The sequence below is a fragment of the Moschus berezovskii genome, chromosome 6, assembly GCF_049115385.1.
Source record: "Moschus berezovskii isolate FMDL1 chromosome 6, NW_MosBer_1.0, whole genome shotgun sequence".
In the NCBI taxonomy this organism is placed as follows: Eukaryota; Metazoa; Chordata; class Mammalia; order Artiodactyla; family Moschidae; genus Moschus; species Moschus berezovskii.
In genome coordinates, this window is record NC_142465.1 from 58,678,704 (window position 1) to 58,705,718 (window position 27,015).

The window sequence follows — 27,015 nt, forward strand, 5'->3', positions numbered from 1 at the left end:
GATGCCATCCAACCATCTCATCCTCTGTTATCCCCTTCTCCTCCTGCCTTTCAATCTTTCCCAGCAACAGTGTCTTTTCCAGTGAGTCAGTTCTTCTCATCAGGTGACCAAAGTACTGGAGCTTTAGCTTCAGCATCAATCCTTCCAATGAATATTCAGGACTGAGTTCCTTTATGATAGACTGGTTGGATCTCCTTGCAGTCCAAGGGACTCTCAAGAGTCTTCTCCAACACCACAGTTCAAAAGCATCAATTCTTCGGCGATCAGCTTTCTTCACAGTCCAACTCTCACATCCATACATGACCACTGGAAAAACCATAGCCTTGACTAGACAGACCTTTGTTGGCAAAGTAATGTCTCTGCTTTTTAATATACTGTCTAGGTTGGTCATAGCTTTTCTTCCAAGGAGCTAGCATCTTTTAATTTCAAGGCTGTACTCACCATCTGCAGTGATTTTGGAGCCTCCACCCCCCAAAAAAGTCTGTCACTGTTTCCATTGTTTCACCATCTATTTGCATGAAGTGATGGAACTGAATGCCATGATTTTCGTTTATTGAAAGTTGAGTTTTAAGCCAGCTTTTTCACTCTCTTCTTTCACTTTCATCAAGAGGGTATTCAGTTCCTCTTCACTTTCTGCCATAACGGTGGTGTTATCTGCATATCTGAGGTTATTGATATTTCTCCCAGCAATCTTGATTCCAGTTTATGCTAGAATCTAGTTAGTGGCGCAGCATTAAATTTAGTTATTTGTGAAATTTATGTATTTCAACAAAGTTCCCTGTATTATTTAGATAAATGTTGCTGCTGCTGCTGCTAAGTCGCTTCAGTCGTGTCCGACTCTGTGCGACCCCATAGATGGCAGCCGACCAGGCTCCGCCATCCCTGGGATTCTCCAGGCAAGAACACTGGAGTGGGTTGCCGATAAATGTTAGGATGGGCTTATTTGAGTAAATATGATATATACATAAACAAAACCAAAATTCTCTAATTTAATTTTCCATTTGAACTTTAGTCAAATATTTCTATTCATACAATGATTATTACACACCTAACTAGAGAAAATTAGGTCTTTTGTCCCATTAGAATTAGTATCACTTTGGACTGCCAAATAAACATACTTTCTAAATGTTTTGGGAATTTTTAGCATCATCAAGAAACCAGATATGATTTCCAGAATTAAAGTTTCTGCTCTTTCTGGATGTATCAGTGAAAGTTCGAGTTGAAAAAAATAAAAATCATGCTCACCCTGTTGTACTATTGTTGGACTATCACTGTTGTACTGTTGTACTATCAAGACTAGTAGAAGCAGTAGCAACTGTATCAGAAGTAACTGCAGCAATACCCATTCATTCAAAAGTATTTGTTGAGTACCTACTACGTGCCAGACACTATGCTAGTCGTGATTGTATGCTCCAGAGAAGACAGTTTAAATATCAAGGAGTATCAGGAGGCAAAAACGGGATGAAAAAAATGGACACAATTTTATGGCTATATAGTCTGATACCTTTAAAAATGAGCCCCAAATCAATTACTGCCACTGACACCACTGGTGCAGCAGTTTGGCAATATTAACACAATAAGCACTCAGGGATACTGAAATTGATGTAAATATTAAAACAGGTCTCAGTCACAGGTAGGAGTGGTCAAATCAGATTCATCCATTTCCACAGCACCCATCCATTGTGTCAACTGACCTCACTTGATACTTTTTCATCCTACTGTGGCTGGTGAAATATAATTTTCTCTGTTGATACTAAGATTTTATTGCTAATGAATAGACGTCTAAAACCCATTTGGTAAAATTAATTCTGTATGAAAAGATAGGCCAACTGTACTTGTTTTATATAATAACATATATTGACCAAAATGAGTAAGACCAATTGGCTTCATTCACTTTGAAAACTGTTTTGGTGTGATGTGGCGTATCTGTATTGAGAGATATACCAATCTCCAGATGACAGCCCTGGTGGACAGAAAAAGTCAACAACTATACCACTCATTTTTGACCAAGTAAAAAAGCAAAAGGTAAATGTCAATGGTGCCTTAAGGTTAACAAATTAAACATGAACTTTCCCACTTTCAAAATGATTCCTTTATGTCATGTAGGAAGAATTTAAACACTGACTTTATATACATGAAAAAAATTCATGCTTGGCCTGGCAGTTATCGTGACAATTAGGGGCAGGCCAAGAGGTCTAAGTAAATACCTACATTTAGCATTAATTAAAGCAATGCTATACAGTGATTGCTAGAAAAAATAGGCCAACAAAAAGTATTTAATATTTATTACATGTAAGTCTAAAATTAAACAAAGTCTTCACTTCAAAAATTGATGTACACATGTGTCTTTACTCAGTCTCTTTACTAGATAATTTAGCACAGATACTTTTAGAGTCATCTCTGACAGCATTTTAGATCTTAAAATCTAAAGATAAAGGTTAAAAATATGGGATATAAGTATCTGATCAAGAAAATGACTTTGACTGAACTTCTCTTTATTCTTGCATTCCTATTGATATATTCTGATCAGTGATATTATAAACATATTCCTTCCTTAAGCATGTAACAAGTTCTATATTAATATAACCATTATACTCCAATAGGAAAACAGATCTTAACCTTTTGAGAGTATTACTTTAAATTTTTGACTTAGTTTTAAAAAACAAGAGAAATCTGTTTACCAGTGATAAAGTGGTATTTTATTTTTATGTTATATTTTTAACAATACAAGTTGATATAGGTAAAAATCTGCAAATCATGCTAATTATCAGTCTAATTTAAATTCTCAAGTTCATAATACCAGGCTATAAATGAAATTTTTGTCTAAAATAGACTAGGAAATTAAAAATATAAGGCTAAAATTAACACACCTACAGTCTTTTAGGGTATTAGTATGTATTATCACAAACCACGTTTTACACTACAAAGAAAGTCTCAGCTAATGGATATTAATTTTATGCTATTTGCTTTTTTTGATGATAAATATTCTTACCAGCAAGAGGAGGACCAAGGAGGACAGGACAACACTCCACAACTGTGACGAGTCCCACAGCACTGGAAAATCTTTGAGCACCAACAAGGTCCATGAGAGTTTCAAAGAGGACACTGCTAACACTCCCAAATCCAAGGCCAAAAAATACAGCATACACCACCAGGCTTGTGTAGTCCTCAGCCAATGGGCATAAGAGATGACAGATTCCAGTGAACATCACTGCAAGACTGAAGAAGTACTGGATTCGGGGTCGGATTAATTTGGAATTGGCAATAAGTCCTACAGTAGGTCTGGCAAACATATCAACAAAAGCCATAACAGAGAGCAAGAAAGCTGCAGAATACTCATCAATTCCTTTGTCTTTAGCATATGGAGCCAAGAATATAACAGGGGCGAAGAACCCCAGAAACATAATGACATTTCCAGATAAGTATATCAGAAATCCCCTATGTTTAAAAAGGGAGAAATCTAAATACTTATTAATTTTTTCCCATACTGATAACTTTTTTTGTCTTTTCTTCATACTAGAATCAGTTTCTCTTACATCAACCTTATTTTTAGACTCAGTACTTGCTTTGGGTTCAACAGGTCTCATAAGGGACCCAGCCACACAGCAGTTCAATAGTAAACCTCCCAAAATCATGAAGCTTCCCTTCCAGCCATAAGTATTAAAGAGGTACTGATTGAAAGGAGCCAATGTACTTAAGAAAACAGGACTTCCTGCCATTGCAAGGCCATTCGCTACAGGTCGTTTCTTATAGAAGTATTTGCCAACGATCGTTAAGGCAGGTTGCAGGTTGAAGGCTAGGCCTAAACCTAAAAAGAACAAAACAAAGGAAGAAAAAATTCATTATGCCACTCACAAAAGAAATAATTTGTCAAAAGGTACATTCAAGTGGAGATGGCAGAATGAAAAGGCAACAAACACAGCAAATAAAAAACTTAAAAAATTAGAAAATTACATATTATCAATAAGATGGCAATAAACAAAAAGGTTCTCATAACTAGACATCTGAGATATACGACTGTTTCATAGTCCTTTCCTTTTAAAACAAAAAAATAAAACCAAGAACTTCTTCTAATGTTGCAACAGTGAGAGTAGGTTGAAATTAGAACACAGTTCATTGGTTCTTAGTCATAATCTTTTAATTCCACAAATAAATTAATCTCTCTAATCTCTCTCTTTATATACACATGCACAGAATAGATATCTTCCTTGAGGGCAAGAGTGTGTTTAAAACATGAATACTTTATTTTCAGTACAGAATAGACTGAACAGATTAAAAAGGTTGTTATTTATAAATAATCTTAGATCTCCTGTAGGTATTTCTTTCAAAGCTATGCAAATAATAAAAAAGAGCAATCAATTCATGCCATTAATTTCATGTTCTTCATCCCTCACATTCCACATTTCATGACTATAGAGGTGAATGTGTATTAACTAAAAAATAATTTTAAGCTGATTGTTTATATGGGTCAAAAGTTTCTGCTGTCTAGGGACACCTTGACAGTGTTGAGTTTTGCTTTTGAGAAATGAATTACTTTTTATATCTCATCAAGGTACTATTTGGCAACAGAAATGAGTTTGTTTAAAAAGTAAATACAAATGATTTAAACAAACTACCTCTCTTTCCCCTTTAGCCTAGACATGATTCTGTATTATTTAGGATCTATAGAAGTAGGAATTCTTTGGCATTTATCAATTTATGCAAATTTGAGACAGTATTGCAAATTGGTTAAGTACCTAGATTCCAGGACACAGGGTTCTGAGTCCAAACACTTAAAGGAAATCTCTAATACAAATATTTGTATTGAATATTTGTAATGGTATTCAGATTGATTATATTTTTTGCATCCAAAGATGGAGAAGCTCTATACAGTCAGCAAAAACAAGACCAGCAGCTGACTGTGGCTCAGATCATGAACTCCTTCTTGCCAAATTCACACTGAAATTGAAGAAACTGGGGAAAACCACTAGACCATTCAGGTATGACCTAAATCAAATCCCTTATGATTATACAATGGAAGTGAGAAATAGATTTAAAGGACTAGATCTGATAGACAGAGTGCCTGATGAACTATGGACGGAGGTTCATGACATTGTACAGGAGACAGGGATCAAGCCCATCCCCAAGAAAAAGAAATGCAAAAAAGTAAAATGGCTGTCTGAGGAGGCCTTACAAATAGCTGTGAAAAGAACAGAAGTGAAAAGCAAAGGAGAAAAGGAAACATATATCCATCTGAATGCAGAGTTCCAAAGAATAGCAAGGAGAAATAAGAAAGCCTTCTTCAGCGATCAATGCAAAGAAATAGAGGAAAATAATAGAATGGGAAAGACTAGAGATCTCTTCAAGAAAGTTAGAGATACCAAGGGAACATTTCATGCAAAGATGGGCTCACTATAGGGCAGAAATGGTATGGACCTAACAGAAACAGAAGATATTAAGAAGAGGATGGCAAGAATACACAGAAGAACTGTACAAAAAAGATCTTCATCTTCACAAAAAAGACAACCACAATGGTGTAATCACTCATCTAGAGCCAGACACGCTGGAGTGTGAATTGAAGTGGGCCTTAGGAAGCATCACTACGAACAAAGCTAGTAGAAGTGATGGAATTTCAGTTGAACAATTTCAAATCCAAAAAGATGATGCTGTGAAAGTGCTGCTTCAATATGTCAGCAAATTTGGAAGACTCAGCAGTGGCCACAGGACTGGAAAAGGTCAGTCTTCATTCCAATCCCAAAGAAAGGCAATGCCAAAGAATGCTCAAATTACTGCACAGTTGCACTCACCTCACACACTAGTAAAGTCATGCTCAAAATTCTCCAAGCCAGGCTTCAGCAATACGTGAACCGTGAACTTCCAGATGTTCAAGCTGGTTTTAGAAAAGGCAGAGGAACCAGAGACCAAATTGCCAACATCTGTTGGATCATAGAAAAAGCAAGAGAATTCCAGAAAAACATCTACTTCTACTTTATTGACTGTGCCAAAGCCTTTGACTCTGTGGACCACAACAAACTGTGGAAAATTCTTCAAGAGATGGGAATACCAGACCACCTGGCCTGCTTCTTGAGAAAGCTGTATGCAGGTCAGGAAGCAACAGTTAGAACTGGACATGGAACAGCAGGCTGTTCCAAATAGGAAAAGGAGTATGTCAAGGTTGTATATTGTCACCCTGCTTATTTAACTTATATGCAGAGTACATCATGAGGAAAGCTGGGCTGGAAGAAGCACAAGTTGGAATAAGATTGACAGGAGAAATATCAATAACCTCAGATATGCAGATGACACCACTCTTATGGCAGAAAGTGAAGAGGAACTAAAGAGACTCTTAATGAAAGTGAAAGAGAGTGAAAAAGTTGGCTTAAAACTCAACATTCAGAAAACTAAGATCATGGCATCCGGTCCTGTCACTTCATGGCAAATAGATGGGGAAACAGTGAAAACAGTTGCAGACTTTATTTTTCTGGGCTCCAAAATCATGGCAGATGGTGACTGTAGCCATGAAATTAAAAGACACTTACTCCTTGGAAGGAAAGTTATGACCAACCTAGATAGCATATTAAAAAGCAGAGACATCACTTTGTCAGCAAAGGTCTGTCTAGTCAAGGCTATGGTTTTACCAGTAGTCATGTATGGATGTAGAGTTGGACTATAAAGAAACCTGAGCGCCAAAGAATTGACGCTTTTTAACTGTGGTGTTGGAGAAGACTCTTGAGAGTCCCTTGGACTGCAAGGAGAGCCAACCAGTCTATCCTAAAGGAGAGAAGTTCTGGGTGTCCATTATAAGGACTGATGTTGAAGCTGAAACTCCAGTACTTTGGCCACCTGATGCGAAGAGCTGACTCATTTGTAAAGACCCTGATGTTGGGAAAGATTGAGGGCAGGAGAAGAAGGAGATGACAGAGGATGAGATGGTTGGATGGCATTACCGATTCAATGGACATGGCTTGGGTGGACTCTGGGAGTTGATGATCGACAGGGAGGCCTAGCATGCTGTCATTCATGGGGTCGCAAAGATTTGGATATGACTGAGCAACTGAACTGAACTGAACTGAATAATTTTCCAAAAAACTGATATGAAGGAACCAGTAATCAGCTTTAGAGAATGACAGGGTAGTATGCTCTCTGATTCTACCTCAGCCATACTTGTGAGATATGCAGAATGAGTGTAATTATCAATAGATCCAACATCTAAGTAATGAAACTATTGTCAGCAGCTTGTAAGAGGAAGAACTCAAATTCCAAGGAATTGTGTTTTGTGGTTCAAATTTCTTCACTTTATGCCATCTTCCTCCCTGTGCCCCCATTCTGTCACCTGGAATTTTGCTTTCACATGTTAATGCAAATTCTCCTTATGAGTTTGTGGTCATCTATTTCCTACCTGGCATGGTAAAAAGAGCATGGCATTTGAAATGAAAAGATCTAAGTCTGCCTCAACTACTTACTTATATGTACTCCTGGGCAAAATACTTAGACTTCTTAAATTCCAGTTCCCTCAACAAGAACAAAAAAGGGTTTTGCTAAAATCAAGTGAGATCTACAGCCCCAAGATGATATATAATGATATTGTGATGATGATTATTATATGCTAGTATTTATTTAAAAGTGACAAAATGCTGGATACTCTGTAAAGTATCATATATTCATTTTTTTACAAATGAATGAATATATAGTTCATTTAATATATGGTTCAAATGAATATACAGTTTATTTTTACAAATGTATATATGGTTCCTCCTACATATTTCCTTTTCCTCCCAAAGGAAAGAGCTATCATTTTTCCATTTTAAAGATAAAGAGATGGAGGGATAAGAAGGGGTATTTATCCATGATCACACAGCTAATATGTGCTGAGTTAGGTTTAAAAACTAGACCTGAATGATTTCAAATACCAAGAAGTACTGTCTGATAATGACTTAAGATAAATCTTTTATAGTTAAATTTAATGGTTGACTAGAAGCCAGAGCCTTTGAGACTCAAATAGATGGAACTGAAGTTAGAATACATAAAATACAATTGATATTTATGATACAGTAATATCAAAACCATCTTTTTCCTAACACATGACTTTGTGGGCCCAGCCTGAATTCTATGGCCAAATGAAATATGGTTGACCTTTGAACAATGTGGGGTTTAAGGCTCACCCTCTACACAGCTGAAAATCTATGTATCATTTATAGCCAGCTTGCCTTAGGATTCAACCAACCATGGACTGGGTAGTAGAGTAGACCCCTGAAGTTCAAATCCATGTTGCTAAGGTCAGCTGTACCTAGTATTTCTTCACAAAGGAAAAGGTATTCTCTCCACCATGACAATTCTTAGATATAAGAAGATTCTCATTTAACAAGTCAAAGATGTTTTACAAAGTCAAAAACGAAGAGTTGTCCATAGGTTATAAAGAGTAGATTTTAACATCACTATTACTGTAGGCTTTAATACATCTAATTTTTCAGTCAGACTGACCTAAAGTCATAAAAAAAAATATTTACCTTTTTATCTGTGAGCAAAAAGAAATAATCAAATTTCTTTATATTTTGAAGTCTAATTTTTCTAAAGCTTTGAGTATAAATTTTTGTAACGGAATTTGCTGCTGAAGCTAATAAAGATCATATTTTCCAAATGTGCATATTCAGGTCAGCTAGAGTCTACAGACATGCCTGAGGAACCACTCTAACCACATGACAGGAATTCATTCTAAAATATTTGTGTTTAGTGGCAAATGTGTCTTTCAAAGCTTTTAAATAGAATCCTTTAGTAAGAAAAGGTAGGGAGGCTCATGCAGAGCTCTGCCACTAATCAGAACACAGGCAACAATTTGATTGCTAAAGCTAAATCAATGAATCCAGGAAACATCTTTTTGACACCATTTTTAACCTATTATGAGTGATCAGTCAGACACTAATAGTAATAGGTAATGGAAGCATTTTTTTTTTAATGAAGCTATTTACATGCCAGAGAGTCTGTGTCCACTATATCACCTTCATGGCCTGAAGATTAAATGTTGAAACAGTAAAAACCCACCAAAGAAGTTTTCTTTTTGACATTTACATCATAGCCATTACATGTCTGATAACTTGCTTTTTGAAATTAGTTTGATTGGTCAGCCTATGGCCAGGAGTTTAATATACCAAATGACAATACTTTAAAGTATATAGCATCTGATATAAAAAAGAAAATCAAAGAAAATATGAATGTTCTGTTGCTCATGCTTCCGACAGAACTTTACAAGCAGTAGAAGTGTTAAGAAGAAAATAAGCTGAAAACAAATCTTCACTTACCGCAAATGAATCCCATTGTGAGGTAAAGCTCTACTACGTTGGTACTATAAGAGGCTGAGACCATACCCAAACAGCATAACAAACCTCCTACCATCACCACTGGCCGGCTACCATATTTATTCACCAAAACGCTACTTATAGGACCTGAGGTAGAGAAGAAGTTAAGAAATATTCAGTTGCTGGGTTATTTATTTATTTATTTATAACATTTGTTAATTTTGAAAGTTGAGAAAACACATTTTAATGATCAAAGAAAAGTATTAGTTCACATGGAACAGCATGAAAATTTTTCAATAGTTTCCAATCCATTTGACTAGTTGTCTTTACCCGTATATCTACAAGCACATAAAATCATAAATTAGAATTGTTTAATATCAAGTTTGGTAGGACCATAATAATTCAACATCTGACAGAAAAGCTTTTTAATGAGACATAGCTAAACTTGTTGTTGTTAATCTCTAAGTCATATCTGATTCTTTTGCATCTCCCATAGACTGTAGCACACCAGGCTCCACTGTCCATGGGATTTCCCAAGCAAGAACGTTGGAGGGAAGTGCCATTTTCTTCTCCATGGAATTTTCCTGACCCAGGGGTCAAATCCGTGTCTCCTGTATTGGCAGGCAGATTCTTTAATGCTGAGCCACTGGGGAAACCCTAAATATCTTAATAAATGCAGATAAATTTATTTAATAAAAATTTAAGGATTATATAAATGATCTATTTGTTAGAATTTTACTTTCTGGAATAATGTGTGTTTAGGCACACAGATATATGCCCTTAATTGAAGCTGACTTGTTTTTCTTTTTATTATACCCCAATGTGACTTTTTAATACCATATTTTTTATTTTAAGACCCCAACTGGTTACATATCTCATTATATTAGAAATGAGGATTCTTACACTGACAGTCTCTTAACAATTCCTGTTTATCAGGGACGACAAGGGTAGTAATGTTGCTGCCATGCCTTAGAAATGTCCAGATTCATTTCAGTTTGGTCACTCAGCCATGTCTGACTCTTTGCAACCCCATGTACTGCAGCATGCCAGGCTTCCCTGTCCATCACCAACTCCTGGAGCTTGTTTAAACTCATGGCCATCGAGCCGGTGATGCCAACCAACCATCTCATCCTCTGTCATCCCCTTCTCTCACCTTCAATCTTTCCCAGATGAGTCAGTTCTTAGCATCAGGTGGCCAAAGTATTGGAGTTTCTGCTTCAGCATCAGTCCTTCCAATGAATATTCAGGACTGATTTCCTTTACGATTGACTGGTTTGATCTCCTTGCAGTCCAAGGGACTTTCAAGTCTTCTCCAACACCACAGTTCAAAAGCGTCAATTTTTCAGTCCAACTCTCACATCCATACATGACTACTGGAAAAACTATAGCTTTGACTATATGGACCTTTGTTGACAAAGTAATATCTCTGCTTTTTAATATACTATCTGGTTGGTCATAGGTTTTCTTCCAAGGAGTAAATGTCTTTTAATTTCATGGCTGCACTCACCTCCTGCAGTGATTTTGGAGCCCAAGGAAATAAAGTCTCTTACTGTTTCCATTGTTTCCCCAACTATTTGCCATGAAGTGATGGGACCAGATACCATGATCTTAGTTTTCTGAATGTTGAGCTTTAAGCCAACTCTTTCACTCTCTTTCTTCAGTTTCGTTGAGAGGCTCCTTAGTTCCTCTTTGCTGTCTGCCTTAACGGTGGTGTCATTTGCATATCTGAGGTTATTGATATTTCTCCCAGCAATCTTTTTTCCAGCTTGTGCTTCATCCAGTCCAGCATTTTGCATGATGTACTCTGCATACAAGTTAAATAAGTAAGGTGACAACATACAGCCTTGACATACTCCTTTCTCAATTTGGAACCAGTCTGTTGTTCCATGTTCAGTTCTAACTGTTACTTCTTAATCTGCATACAGACCTCTCAGGAGGTAGGTAATGTGGTCTGGTATCTCCATCTCTTGAATTTTCCACAGTTTGCTGTGATCTACACAGTTAAAGGCTTTGGCATAGTCAATAAAGCAGAAGTAGATGTTTTTTCTGGAATTCTCTTTCTGTTTTGATGATCCAACAGATGTTGGCAATCTGATCTCTTGAACATCTGGAAGTTCATGATTCATGTACTGTTGAAGCCTGGCTTGAAGAAGTTTGAGCATTACTTTGCTAGCGTGTGAGATCAGTGCAATCGTGAGGTACTTTGTGCATTCTTTAGCATTGCCTTTCTTCGGGATTGGAATGAAAATTGACCTTTTCCAGTCTTGTGGCCACTGCTGAGTTTTGCAAATTTGTTGGCACATAGATTGCAGCAATTTAACAGCATCATTTTTTAGGATATGAAATGGCTCAATTGGAATTATTTGGTTATTATTTCTGTGGCTTGGTTAGACAATGACAATTCCCTGCATTTCAATCAGACCATTTGAAAAAGTAATATGAATCCTGATTGTTGTCTGAAAAGGCTTCTATTGATACTTTCTGGTAACGTCAAGAAAGTACCACCATCAAAACTTTTAGAATGGATGCAGCAGTTTAGATAGAACAGCCAGTGAAAATGGAGGCTCTCTCTATTAAGACAGGCACCTCACCAAAAAGGAACAATCTTAGTGTGGGAAACAGGCACATCAAACACTCTGACTCAAAAATCAGTTTTGAAGAGCTAGATACTGAATAGGATGATGTTTTAGGAATGCGTCATGCAATAATGTATTTTATGTACATTTTCTGACCTATGTGTATGTGTGTGTACATATAAAATATTCAGGAGTGATCAAAATGATTAAAATAATTTATGTTTATGTCTAAAAAACTATTTTGGAAATAAAAATTCTAAATATTAGAAGAGTTGGGTCTTATTTTAATATGCAGAATTTCTTTCTTTAGTGGTGCTTTATAAAATAGTGAAGCAACTTAATAATCTTCAGTTCAGTTCACTCGCTCAGTCATGTCCAACTCTTTCCGACCCCATGAATCACAGCACGCCAGGCCTCCCTGTCCATCACCAACTCCCGGAGTTCACTCAAACTCATGTCCACAGAGTCGGTGATGCCCTCCAGCCATCTCATTCTCAGTCGTGCCCTTCTCCTCCCGCCCCCAATCCTTCCCAGCATCAGAGTCTTTTCCAGTGAGTCAACGCGTCGCATGAGGTGGCCAAAGTATTGGAGTTTCAGCTTTAGCATCAGTCCTTCCAATGAACACCCAGGACTGATCTCCTTTAGAATGGACTGGTTGGATCTCCTTGCAGTCTTAGATTCAGTGAAAGTCCATACCTCTTTATAAGACCTGTCCAAATGTAAATCATTTGCTTTGACATTTTTTTTTTAGTTTAAAATTATATCTCATCTGAAACTATCGGTTCTGTTTGAGGAAAAACATTATATTAGGTCAGAATTCTCAGTCCAATATTTAGCCTAGAAAAAACTAAATGATTTTTAATTAATACTAAAACTGTAAAATTTTGCATTATATTTGAGAACTTTTACATGGATGGTATTTAAAACACACTGAGATTCAATTATCAGTAGAACTTAATTCGAAAATTCCATGGATGGAGGAGCATGGTAGGCTACAGTCCATGGGATCTCAGAGTCAGACACAACTGACAGACTTCACTTTCTTTCTTTCTATAGTTCCTTTTGGAGAGGGAAATGGCAAGCCACTCCGGTGTTCATGCCTGGAGAACCCCATGGATAGAGGGACCTGGTGGGCTACAGTCTATGGGGTTGCAAGGAGTTGGACACGACTAAGCAACTAACACACACACACACACACCCTATCTTAGTCACTCTATCACACAGCTATACTTAGTATTTTTATTCTTATGCATAAATATAAATACTCATGGCCAAATAGTATTAAATATTACTCCACAATATCTTTTGAAAGGATATTGGTAATAACACATAATTTTACAAAAAGAACTCAAAAACAGAACACCACGTTTTGCGTTTAATACCAAACAAAATAAAACTAAAAAAGGCCATATATAAGATAACTCTATAAGATCAATGTGCTCCCCTGCTGATTTAGCAGTAAAAAATCTGCCTGCAATGCAGACTCCTGCATTGGATTTGATCCCTGGGTTGGGAAGTTTTCCTGCAGAAGGAGATGGCTTCCCACTCCAGAATTTTTGCCTAGGAAATCTCATGGACAGAGAAGTCTGGTGAGCTACAGTCCATGGGGTTGCAAAAGAGTTGGACAACTTAGCAACTAAACAAAAACAACAGTAAGATTAACAGGGTTGAAGGGGAAAAAAAATCGATGAAAATTGTACAAGATAATGTGAAAAGAATAGAATTCTGTCCCTAATATGAAAAAACTCATCTGAATAAATTTTATATATATAATATATATATTATATATAAAATACAATTATTTATTATAACATATATAGTGGTTAGGAAATGAATGCTTTAAGTAAAAGCATACAGTTAAATTCAAATAGCTTTTATGAGAAGGGGAGAGTCAAAATCAATTGATTAACTTGATTAATTACTGAATTTAGGTGTGGATTCCTTTTTTAAAATAATCAATTCAGTTCAGTTCAACTCAGATCAGTTCAGTGCAGCATTTTCTGAGCTCCTAGTATAAAGTCACTTGACAGACACCAAAGACAGAGTAGCAGAACACAAATATAATCCTCAATGCATTATGTTCCAGAGGAAGAAATAATCAACAAGTTATTTTAAGAACTGTGATGGATGCTTTGATAGATTATCAGAGGCATTTATCAATACTTGGACTAATAACAACAATTTCTTCCCAGTTTCACTGATATTACATATTCTGTTTTATATGTGATACCTGGATAACTAACAAATGGGCTAATTGATTACTATGTTTTATAAATATGTTTGCCTAAATAATATAAATTTAAATTTGAAAACAATCTATGAATTAAAACCTCATTTGCAACATATGGGAAATAATTATATCTATAGAGGGGGATAACCATATGAAGACTATTTCCCATTACTGCGACTGATTAAAGGTAGCCACTAAAGAAAATATTTAGAAGTATCAGCACTTTTTGTGGGGCAGGCTTTGATAAATTCTATAGTGGCATCCATCAAGATGCAATGAGAGTTCTAATTTTAGCAAATAACTTTAAATTATATACCTTAGTTAAATGATATCCTGTAGAGAATATGCTCACATAATTATAATTTTCTTCTAGCACAAAAAGATATATTTTATATGTGATTTACTTAGAAATAATCAACATTTCATATCCCTCAATAGTAAATGCTTATAATATGTCATAAATTATTTTATTTTGTAATGGTTATGAACAGAAAATTAAAATTATAATATGGAATAAAATATACTTATTTTATAAGGTATCTCTAAATGCTTCAGTTCAGTTCAGTTGCCCAGTCCTGTCCGACTCTTTGCAACCCCATGAATCAGGAGACCTCTAACATTAGATGTAAAAACACAATACCATCCAACATCTCTCTCCAACCTTATAAGCAACTTGGTTTATTACAATAACAAGAAAAAAGTTTCAAGAAAATAAATTCTGATTGTACATGATTTTTGTTAAACATGAACTAGCCTCACAGGTGTCCCTTGTTGAGGAATCTTAGGCCTAATTATATTCTGAGTACATTCATTCATTCACTTATTAATTCAATCATGCTGAAAGTTTTTACTCAGCATGTGTTTTTTAAGTAATCATAGTCCTTAATCACTAGTTATGTCAAAAAAGGAAAATCTACCTGCTGAGAGAGTTACATCTGAGCCTTTATGTTGGTAGAGCAAACATATTGTTCATCAGAATGCTTTATTCTATTTGTCAAGCAGTTAAAAGAAATAGTATGCAAGAATAATAATATCTTTGTTTCAAAAACTTACACAAAAATATCAGACTATACTAAATCAGACTCATCTAGCCACTTATCTTCTGATCCAGCATTCCAATCTGTCTCAGAATTTTTAGCATCACATACAATGGCCACTTTCATGCTAGCTATCAAATTGCCAACATCCGCTGGATCATGGAGAAAGCAAGAGAGTTTCAGAAAAACATCTATTTCTGCTTCATTGACTATGCCAAAGCCTTTGACTGTGTGGATCACAATAAACTGTGGAACATTCTGAAAGAGATGGGAATCCCAGACCACCTGACCTGCCTCTTGAGAAACCTGTATGCAGGTCAGGAAGCAACAGTTAGAACTGGACATGGAACAACAGACTGGTTCCAAATAGGAAAAGGTGTACGTCAAGGTTGTATATTGTCACCTTGCTTATTTAACTTATATGCAGAGTACATCATGAGGAACGCTGGGCTGGAAGAAGCACAAGCTGGAATCAAGATTGCTGGGAGAAATATCAATAACCTCAGATATGCAGATGACACTACCCTTATGGCAGAAAGTGAAGAGGAACTCAAAAGCCTCTTGATGAAAGTGAAAGAGGAGAGTGAAAAGGTTGGCTTGAAGCTCAACATTCAGAAAACAAAGATCATGGCATCTGGTCCCATCACTTCATGGGAAATAGATGGAAAAACAGTGGAAACAGTGTCAGACTTTGTTTTTTTGGGCTCCAAAATCACTGCAGATGCTGATTGCAGCCATGAAATTAAAAGACGCTTGCTCCTTGGAAGGAAAGTTATGACCAACCTTGATAGTATATTAAAAAGCAGAGACATTACTTTGCCAACCAAGGTCCGTCTAGTCAAGGCAATGGTTTTTCCCGTGGTCATGTATGGATGTGAGAGTTGGACTGTGAAGAAAGCTGATCGCCGAAGAATCGATGCTTTTGAACTGTGGTGTTGGAGAAGACTCTTGAGAGTCCCTTATACTGCAAGGAGATCCAACCAGTCCATTCTAAAGGAGATCAATCCTGGATGTTCATTGGAGGGATTGATGCTGAAGCTGAAACTCCAATACTTTGGCCACCTCATGCGACGAGTTGATTCACTGGAAAAGTCTCTGATGCTGGGAAGGGTTGGGGGCGGGAGGAGAAGGGGACAACGGAGAATGAGATGGCTGGATGGCATCACCGACTCTGTGGACATGAGTTTGAGTGAACTCCGGGAGTTGGTGATGGACAGGGAGGCCTGGCGTGCCGTGATTCATGGGGTCGCAGAGAGTCGGACACGACTGAGCGACTGAACTGAACTGAACTGATGAAGTTGTAAAGGAGGACTTCATCAGAGAGCAAAGTAAGGATCAAAATATTATCCCCATTGTTCAACTACTTCACTGTCTTCTAAAAGCTACTTCTGTCTTTTATGGATGAGGCTCCATAACGCTTAGCAAAAGAAGATTAATTCTAGCAAGGAAGATTTTGTGGGTTCTTATAAATTACACCATTTGTCTATTCTTAGAATTCCTGCTGCACTTAGAGTTAATAACACACATGAACAAAACACTTGCTGTCCATTTTATTGGTTTGAGTCTTCTTCATACAATCTGTCCTAAGGTAACTGCCATACAGTAATAGTAATGTTACTAGCTCAGTCATGTCTGATTCTTTGAGACCCCACGCACTAGTCCACCAAGCTCCTCTGTCCATGGAATTCTCCAGCCAAGAATACCAGAGTGGGTAGCCATTCCTTTCTCCAGGGGATCTTCCTGACCCAGGGTACTATTACTATTCATCAACATTTATCAAATTATTACTCTTTGTAGGAAACATGCTGAGAATTCTATATGCATTATTGCATATGATTTTCATGGCCTAAATAACTAAGTGCCTAATTAAAGCTATTAACAGTTGATAAAACTGAGATGTGCAGTGTTCAGATTACTTTTTTAAGGTCAACATCAATATTCATGGTAGGATGTGGATATGAGCCCAGGATCATCTGATTATAAAACTTGTGTTTTTAACTATTGTGCAGAAAAGAGTTAACATAGCAGAGCTAAGGCTGCCATCCTTATGAAAGCCTGCTTTCAAGATTGGCTCCTGGCTGGCATCTGGGAACTTGGATTTCAGAAATGTTCCCACCACTCCCTAACAGATAAGAGTGGCTCACTATATCTGCATTGATTTTACAAACAATGCAATTTATGCAGTATGCCTGCTTTCCTTCAGGGGGTCTGGAATTTTGGTACATGTCAGATGGGGAATGTCAGTTGAACAACAACCCAATAGAAATCTTAAGCATTGAGTCTCTAACGAACTTTCTGTAGACCTCACTTCACACGTGTTGTCACAACTCGTTGCTGAAGGAATTAAGCCCATCCTTTGTGATTTTATTGGGAGAGGACTCTGGGAAGTGTGGACCTCGTTTCCGCCATACTTGGTACAACATACTTTTCTCTGGTGATTTTCTCTTTTTACTTCCTTTAATTTTAGTAAATAACAGTCATGAAAAAGACAATATTGAATCACTAATTATTGTTGTTTAGTCACTAAGTTGTGTCTAACTCTTTTGTGACACCATGGACTGTAGCCCGCCAGGCTCCTCTGTTCATGGGACTTTCCAGGCAAGAATACTGAAGTGGGTGGCAATTTCCTTCTCTAGGTGATCTTCCCAACCCAGGGATCAAACCTGCAACTCCTGCATTACAGGTGGACCTTTTACCATTGAGCCACCAGGTAAGCCCAATTACAGAAATGCAAACCAAAACTACAATGAGATATCACCTCACACCATTCAAAATGGTTATCATCAAAAAAATCCACAAACAATAAATGCTGGAGAGGGTATAGAGAAGGGACCACTCCTACACTGTTGATGGGAATGTTTATTGCTATAGCCACTATAAAGAACAGTATGGGAAAACTAAAAAAAGAGCTACCAACTGACCCTGCAATCCCACTCCTGGGCATATATCCAGAGAAAAACATGGTTCAAAAGGAAACATGCATGCTTATACTCATGGCACCACTATTTACAATAGTCAGAACATGGAAGCAACCAAAATGTCTATCCACAGAGGAATGGATAAAGAAGATGTGATATATACATATATAATGGAATATTACTCAACCATTAAAAAGAATGAAATGATGTCATTTGCAGCAACATGAATGTACCTAGGGATGGGCATACTGAGTGAAGTAAGTCAGACAGAGAAGGAGAAATATCATTATGACATCCCTATCTGCTGCTGCTGCTGCTAAGTCACGTCAGTCGTGTCCGACTCTGTGCAACCCCATAGACAGCAGCCCAACAGGCTCCTCTGTCCCTGGGATTCTCCAGGCAAGAATACTGGAGTGGGTTGCCATTTCCTTCTGCAATGCATGAAAGTGAAAAGTGAAAGTGAAGTCGCTCAGTCGTGTCCGACTCTTAGCAACCCCATGGACTGCAGCCCACCAGGCTCCTCCATCCATGGGATTCTCCAGGCAAGAGTACTGGAGTGGGTTGCCATTGCCTTCTCCGATCCCTTATATATGGAATCTAAAAAATGATACAAATGAACTTACAAAACATAGACTCAGAGAACAAATTTATGGTTGCTGGGGATGGGGGAAGGTTGGGGGAAAGAGATAGAGAGTTTGGGATGAACATGTACATGCTGCTATATTTAAAGTGGATAACCAACAAGGACCTGCTGTATAACACATGGAACTCTCCTCAGTGTTATGTGGCAGCCTGGACGAGAGTTTGGGGCAGAATGGATACATGTATATATATGGCTGAGAGTCCCTTTGCTATCCATATGAAATTATCACAACATTGTTAACCAGCTATACCTCAATGCAAAATAAAAAGTTTTTTTTTTAATTAAGATGGCATTTTTAAGTCCTTAAAATCTTTCTAGCTAATCATCAAAAGTGTTCTTACAGACTCAATAAAACTACTATATCTCTCCTACTGTTAGCTTCAAATTTTGTACATTGTTTTAAACACAGATTTTTGCTACATATTTTTAATGTATGTGACATACAAACATGAATATACGAACTGGTCTATTCTTTGGTATATTGTTATTCTGTTCTGTAAACATGAACTCATAGTGCTTATTTTTATTTCTTTTGAATATTGCATGAGTACATGATAAATGTGAGACAATTTGGAGAGTATGTTATGTGTTGAACATTTCATAAAATATATTTGATCAATCTGAAACCATGAATTGGGATTGACTATCAATTTGAGTTCTATAAAATTTTTATGCATAGCATAAACATAACAGAAGAAATGATAAACTGCTATAATTTATTTTTTATTTGCTTTATTTCAAATTTGTATATGTGGTATCCTGTCAAGTCAAATGACAAAAAGCACTAGTGCAGGACTAGGAGAAAGTTGTTTGCAATTACAGAAATTTATCTGTGTTTACTATGACAGTATTTTTCTTACTAATGGAGGCTTTCTAAATTTGAAAGATTTTTCAGAGGAATTTTTTGAAATATAAAATTGTTACTATTTTCATTTGAGCAGAGGGTAAGATCTTCTTCATTCACTACTTATTAATATGCCTGAGGTTTATTCCTGCACTGAAATTGGGACTGAAAGTCCACCTGGTTTCTCTCTCCATGTGATCTCCTTTAATTTGGGGTCAGTGAAAAAACATGAAGGAAGAGTTTCTGATAATTAGGAAGCAGCTATTGCATTTGCTTTTATGAAGGATAGAGATAAAAATGTCACACAGGTAAATCATCTTCAAGAAGCACATTGCTCAATGATAACTATCTCAGTTTGACTAAATAGAGCTCAGCTAGTTCTACACAAGCTGAATCTTACATCAGCTGAAGAGATTCATTGTGCATTCACACAACACTCAACTAGGATTTTTAGCCCACCAGGCTCTTCTGTCCATGGATTCTCCAGACAAGAATCCAGGAATGGGTAGCCACTCCTTTCTCTAGGGGATCTCCCCAACCTAGCGCTCAAACCCTGTTCTCCTGCATTGCAGGCAGATTCTTTACTGCCCAACCCATCAATAAAACCCATAAGATGGTACACAAAAGTTTTAAAAGAATGGTTTGAGTAGTCATAGAAACCAAAAAAGGGGTTGGTGGCCTAGAGTTGAGATTCTCCATCAAGAAGAGTATACATGGAGCAGCTATAGGATTGGTTTGGTTTTTAATCAGAAGGCCCGTATTCAGGGATCTCTCTGGTAGTTCCAGTGGCTAAGACTCCATACTCCTAATGAAGGGGGCTGGGGTTTAATACCTGTTCAGGGAACTAGATCCCACATGCTGCAACTAAAGAACCAGTATGTTCCTAGGAAAATGGAAGATTCTGCATGCTACAACTAAGACCCAGTGCAGCTAAATAAATCAGTAAATCAATAAATAAAAGAAGGACCAGTTTCAACCCAAACCTACTGCCTCAGCACTTAGAAGAATGAACAAGGCCCATGTATTATGATTTATCCCAATATCTAGTTTCCTCTTATCCCTAAGTAAGAACCCTGATTTGTTGGCTGGCTCCTCTGCCCTCTTTTTTTCAAATTTTATAAGGGAGCATAGTTGATTGACAGTTCCCTCCATCTTAAAAGACTATTGCTCTGTCTTTCTGGTAGCTATGACTAAGTTCTGGCCAAGAGCAGAAGTGATACAAGGAATTTATCTGGTCTCCGTAAAGGGAAGGGCACACTCCTATTTTTTGCCCCTCTGTCTTGACTTTGCAGCCAAAGATGGAGAAGCTCTAAATAGGCACTAAAACAAAACCTGGAGCTGACAGTGGCTCAGATTATGAGCTTGTTATTGCAAAATACAGGCTTAAATTGAAGAAAGTAGAGAAAACCACTAGGCCACTCTGGTATGACCTAAATCAAATCCCTTATGATTATACAGTGGAGGTAACAAATTCAAGGGATTAGAACTGGTAGACAGAGTGCCTGAAGAACTATGGACAAAGTTCATAACATTGTACATATTTTCTGGTGTTGGAGAAGACTCTTGAGTCCCTTGGACTGCAAAGGGATCAAAACAGTCAATCCTAAAAGAAATCAACCTTAGATATTTATTGGAAGGACTGATGCTGAAGTTGAAGTTCCAATACTTTGGTCACCTGATGTGAAGAGCTAACTCATTAGAGAATTTCAACTCTAAGTCACTTTCTACATAAACTGACATTGACGTTTTACAGATTTGCAGTCTAAGATATCCCACCACCTGATTGATGCAAGAACTGACTCTTTTGAAAAGACCCTGATGCTGGGAAAGATTGAAGGCAGAAGAAGGAGATGACAGAGGATGAGATGGTTGGATGGCATCACCGACTCAATGGGGATGAGTTTAAGTAAACTCTGGGAGTTGGTGATGGACAAGGTGTGCTACAGTTCATAGGGTCGCAAAGAGTTGGACATGACTGAGAAATTGAACTAAAGTGAACTGAAGATATACCAACTAATTCAATGATAGAAAAATTCAATTCCTATTAATTTTTATTAAAAAATATTTCAGTTCAGTTCAGTTCAGTTCAGTCGCTCAGTCGTGTCCGACTCTCCGCGACCCCATGAATCACAGCACGCCAGGCCTCCCTGTCCATCACCAACTCCCGGAGTACACTCAAACTCATGTCCACAGAGTCAGTGATGCCATCCAGCCATCTCATTCTCTGTCGTCCCCTTCTCCTCCCGCCCCCAACCTTTCCCAGCATCAGAGTCTTTTCCAGTGAGTCAACTCGTCGCATGAGGTGGCCAAAGTATTGGAGTTTCAGCTTTAGCATCAGTCCCAATACCTCTTTTCCTCTAAATTGAAAGTTTACTTATTTGAAGAATTATCTCACTATGATCTAACTATAGAACATTTAAAGTGATTCTGACATATTTCCAATTTTTTAAACTTAACTAAAGTTAGAACAGTCTAACTCAATAGGATTTTTAAATGTGAATATGCAATTCAGAATGTATCTTAAAAAGTACACATGTATATATTTCCACTAGCCTGTCAGGAATATTCAATTTGTATATTGACGATTTCTGTCTGTTTCAGGCAACTGATAAACAGTACGGCCATTTCCAAAGTATACTAAAATACATTTCTGCTCATGGATATTTTCCCCTTATAATTCTAATTGTGCATAGGATAGTATGTGAAGTCCTTTTCCTCCCTCTATTCTTAAAAATTAGTTTTAAATAACACTGCCAGAATGCATTTCATGAACACATCTGTATAATGTAAGCCCTAAAGTTTTAATTACTACACTACTTTGTTCCTATCTCTCTTAAAAGATAGTATTAATATTCTACTTTGTGATATATTTATTTGAATATTTGTTTTAATCAGTAGAATTTCAGCTCTTGGAGGCCAGTGGTATAATATTATATTTATAATTTATTTAGGCATAGGATAAATATATTTCATATAGTAGATAGTAATTTTTTAATTTAATTAGAAATTGTTTTCTAAGATCATCTAGGATTTTCTTTCTTTCTTCCTTTTTGGCCTCACTGTACAGCATGTGGGATCTTCTCTGACCAAGGATTGAACCTGTGCCACTGCATTAGAAGCACAGTCTTAACCACTGGACCAACAAGGAAGTACCTAGGATCTTCATATGATGCCACCATCACTACATTGGTATGATATCAGGATTTATCATAGCAGACAAGATTTTAAAGAGGATATTTAACTATAGTGTTTCTTTCTTGTCTTACCTAAATCATATAGGAAATAAAAATACAACATATATGCCAGATTAAAGGTCATTTTAGAGATGTGTATATCATCACCATTCATCTAACTCTTCTCTTTAAAAGTGCTTTTGTTTATGAGTAACAATTAGTTTTAAACAATCAAAAAAGTCCTAACTAAAGGTATGAGAACCACCTGCTCCAATGGCCCTATCACTGTCTACTACAGTAGATATAGATGTATTTAGATATATCTATGTGTATCTAAAACCTTAGATATAGATGTATTTGTGTCATCAATCCAAGGTACATAGTGAATGTGCCCCTAGTATTCTTTGTGCATATTTTATGTAAATTCTAGCATATTATAAAGTAACACCAAGTAATAATAATTAGTATCATCTACTTATTCCAGAGTATACAGTCATCATCAGAGAAATCATAACTAACATTTAATTGAGTCCTCCCTTGGTTAACACTATTGGTTACTGATTGCACTTCTATTTTCTACTACTTCCTCTCTTGAGAGAACATGGATTCCTTGCAAGAATTTGTTTTTTGCTGTGCAGCCACACGCTCAGAGAAATAAAATCTATACTGTGGTGAGATTTACTAAAGGAGCCAGTCATGGTAATCTCATTCCCTTCTCTATTGAATGTGCTATGACACAATTCTGGCCAAAGAGTGGAAATCTATTAGGAATTTCTGGGCAAGATTTTCCTCTGCTTATAAACAGTTATCAACAAATCCCTAAATGTTGTCTCATTTGCATATGTTTCCTTGAGCCACAACAGCCTTCTTGTGAACAGAAAGGGAGTTGCAAGGTGGCAGAGGAATAGGACGGGGAGACCATTTTCTCCCCTACAAATTCGCTGAAAGAACATTTGAACACTGAGCAAATTCCACAAAACAAATTCTGAATGCTGTTAGAGGACATCAGGCACCCAGAAAGGCAGCCCTTTGTCTTCAAAAGGAGGTAGGAAAAAATATAAAAGATAAAAAGAGAGACAAAAGAGGGAGGGATGGAGATCCATCCCAGGAAGGGAGTCTTAAAAAAGAGAGAAGTTTCCAAACACCAGGAAACACTCTCACCAGCGAATCTGTGGCAAACCTTGGATCCTCAGAGGGCAATATAACTGGGAGGAAAAATAAATAAGTAATTAAAACCCAAAGATTATGTGCCTAAGGCAACTCCCAGTGGAGAAGCAGTGCAGACATTTGCATCTGCCACTCGCAAGCAGGGACTGGCCAGGGAGGCGCAGGCTTCATTGCTTAGGGTAAGTACTGGGCCTGAATGCCCAGAGGGCAATCGAGGGAACTAACTAGAGATATAGCAATCCAGACTGTGGGATAGCTATCCCACGAAAAGCCCTAACCTAAAACACTGCCAGGCCCGCTCACAGAACAAAGGACTGAGTAGAACTAGCTGGGTGTGGACCAGCCCATCCCCCACCAGAGACAGGCAGGCTCATATATATATATATATATATATATATATTATAATTTTGGGGACTTTATTTGTTTCTTTAATATTGTATTTTTGAGAATCTAACCTCTACTCTAGATTTTTAATCTTTACTTTTTGGTATTTGTTATCAATTTTGTACCTATAAGAACCCAATCTTCAGTACCCATTTTTACCTGGGAGTGAGATTACTGGCTGGATTGCTCTCTCCCGCTTTGGACTCTCCTTTTCCTCCACCAGGTCACCTCTATCTCCTCCCTCCCCCTTCTCTTTTCTATCCAACTCTGTGAATCTCTTTGTGTGTTCTGGGCAGTGGAGAACACTTAGGGAACTGATTACTGGCTGGATCTGTCTCTTTCCTTTTGATTCCCCCTTTTATCCTCCTGGCCACCTCTGCCTCCTTCCTCCCTTTTCTCTTCTCTGTATAACTCCGTGAACATCTCTGAGGGATCCAGACTGTGGAGAGCACATAGGGAAGTGATTACTGACTAGGCTGCTCTCTCCCCTTTTGATTCCCCCTCTTCTCCTCCTGGTCAACTCTATCTCCCTCTTCCCTCTTCTCTCTTCCATGTGACTCTGTGTACCTCTCCAGGTGTCCCTCACTGTGGAGAAACTTTTCATCATTAACCTAGATGTTTTATCATTGGTGCTGTATAGATAGAGAAGTCTTGAGGCTACTGTAAGAATACAGCTGAAAACCAGAGGCAGGAGGCTTAAGTCCAAATCCTGAGAACACCAAAGAACACCTGACTCCCTGGAACTTTAATCAATAGGAGCTCATCAAACGCCTCCATACCTACACTGAAACCAAGTACCACCCAAGGGCCAGCAAGCTCCAGAGAAAGACATAACGTGCAAATTTTCCAGCAACACAGGAACATAGCCCTGAGCGTCAATATAAAGGCTGCCCAAAGTCACACCAAACCCATTGATATCTCAAAACTCATTACTGGACATTTCATTGCACTCCAGAGAGAAGAAATCCAGCTCCACCCACCAGAACACCAACACAAGCTTCCCTAACCAGGAAACCTTGACAAGTCACGTGTCCAACCCCATCCACAGTGAGGAACCTCCACAATAAAGAGGAACCACAAACTTCCAGAACACAGAAAGGCCACCCCAAACACAGCAATTTAAACAAGATGAAAAGGCAAAGAAATACACAACCAAACAAAAGAAGAAGAGATAGGGAATCTACCTGATAAAGAACTCTGAATAATGATAGTGAAAATGATCCAAAATCTTGAAAACAAAATGGAGTTACAGATAAATAGCCTGGAGACAAAGATTGAGAAGATGCAAAAAATGTTTAACAAGGACCTAGAAGAAATAAAAAAGAGTCAATATATAATAAATAATGCAACAGATGAGATAAAAAACACTATGGAGGAAACCAACAATAGAATAATGAAGGCAGAAGATAGGATTAGTGAGGTAGAAGATAGAATGGTAGAAATAAATTAAGCAGAGAGGAAAAAAGAAAAAAGAATGAAAAGAAATGAGGACAACTTCAGAGACCTATGGGACAATGTTAAATGCCCCAACTTTAGAATCATAGGAGTCCCAGAAGAAGACAAAAAGAAAGGCCATGAGAAAATACTTGAGGAGATAATAGTTGAAAACTTCCCTAAAATGGGGAAGGAAATAATCACCCAAGTCCAAGAAAACCAGAGAGTCCCAAACAGGATAAACCCAAGGCAAAACACCCCAAGACACATATTAATCAAATTAACAAAGATCAAACACAAAGAACAAATATTAAGAGCAGCAAGGGAAAAACAACAAACAACACACAAGGGGATTCCCATAAGGATAACAGCTGATCTTTCAATAGAAACTCTTCAGGCCAGGAAAGAACGGCAAGACATACTTAAAGTGATGAAAGAAAATAACCTACAGTCCAGATTACTGTGCCCAGCAAGGATCTCATTCAAATATGAAGAAGAAATCAAAAGCTTTACAGACAAGCAAAAGCTGAGAGAATTCAGCACCACCAAACCAGCTCTCCAACAAATGCTAAAGGATCTTCTCTAGACAGGAAACACAGAAAGGGTGTATAAACTTGAAACCAAAACAATAAAGAAAATGGCAATGGGATCATACTTATCAATAATTACCTTAAATGTAAATGGGTTGAATGCCCCAACCAAAAGACAAAGACTGGCTGAATGGATACAAAAACAAGACCCCCGTATATGTTGTCTACAAGAGACCCAACTCAAAACGAGGGACACATACAGACTGAAAGTGAGGGGCTGGAAAAAAGATATTCCACGCAAATAGAGACCAAAAGAAAGCAGGAGTAGCAATACTCACATCAGATAAAATAGACTTTGAAATAAAGACTGTGAAAAGAGACAAAGAAGGACACTACATAATGATCAAAGGATAAATCCAAGAAGAAGATATAACAATTATAAATATATATGCACCCAACATAGGAGTACTGCAATATGTAAGACAAATGTTAACAAGGATGAAAGGGGAAATTAACAATAACACAATAACAGTGGGAGACTTTAATACCCCACTCATATCTATGGATAGATCAACTAAACAGAAAATTAACAAGGAAACACAAACTTTAAATGATACAATAGACCAGTAAGACCTAATTGATATCTATAGGACATTTCGCCCCAAAACAATGAATTTCACCTTTTTCTCAATTGCACATGGAACCTTCTTCAGGACAGATCACATCCTGGGCCATAAATCTAGCCTTTGCAAATTCAAAAAAATTGAAATCATTCCAAGCATCTTTTCTGATCACAATGCAGTAAGA

The 27,015-nt window shown here is 37.4% G+C and overlaps 1 protein-coding gene across 13 annotated transcripts in view; it reads right to left on the minus strand.

Annotated features, from left to right (window-relative positions):
- SLC16A7 (solute carrier family 16 member 7) overlaps window positions 1–27,015 on the minus strand; it is a 217,187-nt gene that overhangs the window by 11,398 nt on the left and 178,774 nt on the right. For all 13 annotated transcript variants that reach the window (XM_055396369.2, XM_055396368.2, XM_055396366.2 and 10 more), the window contains 2 exons: window positions 9,276–9,419; window positions 2,993–3,808 (listed from right to left, as the gene is read on the minus strand). In XM_055396369.2, coding sequence (XP_055252344.1) covers window positions 2,993–3,808; window positions 9,276–9,419 — 960 coding nt within the window. The remainder of the gene's footprint in view (window positions 1–2,992; window positions 3,809–9,275; window positions 9,420–27,015) is intronic.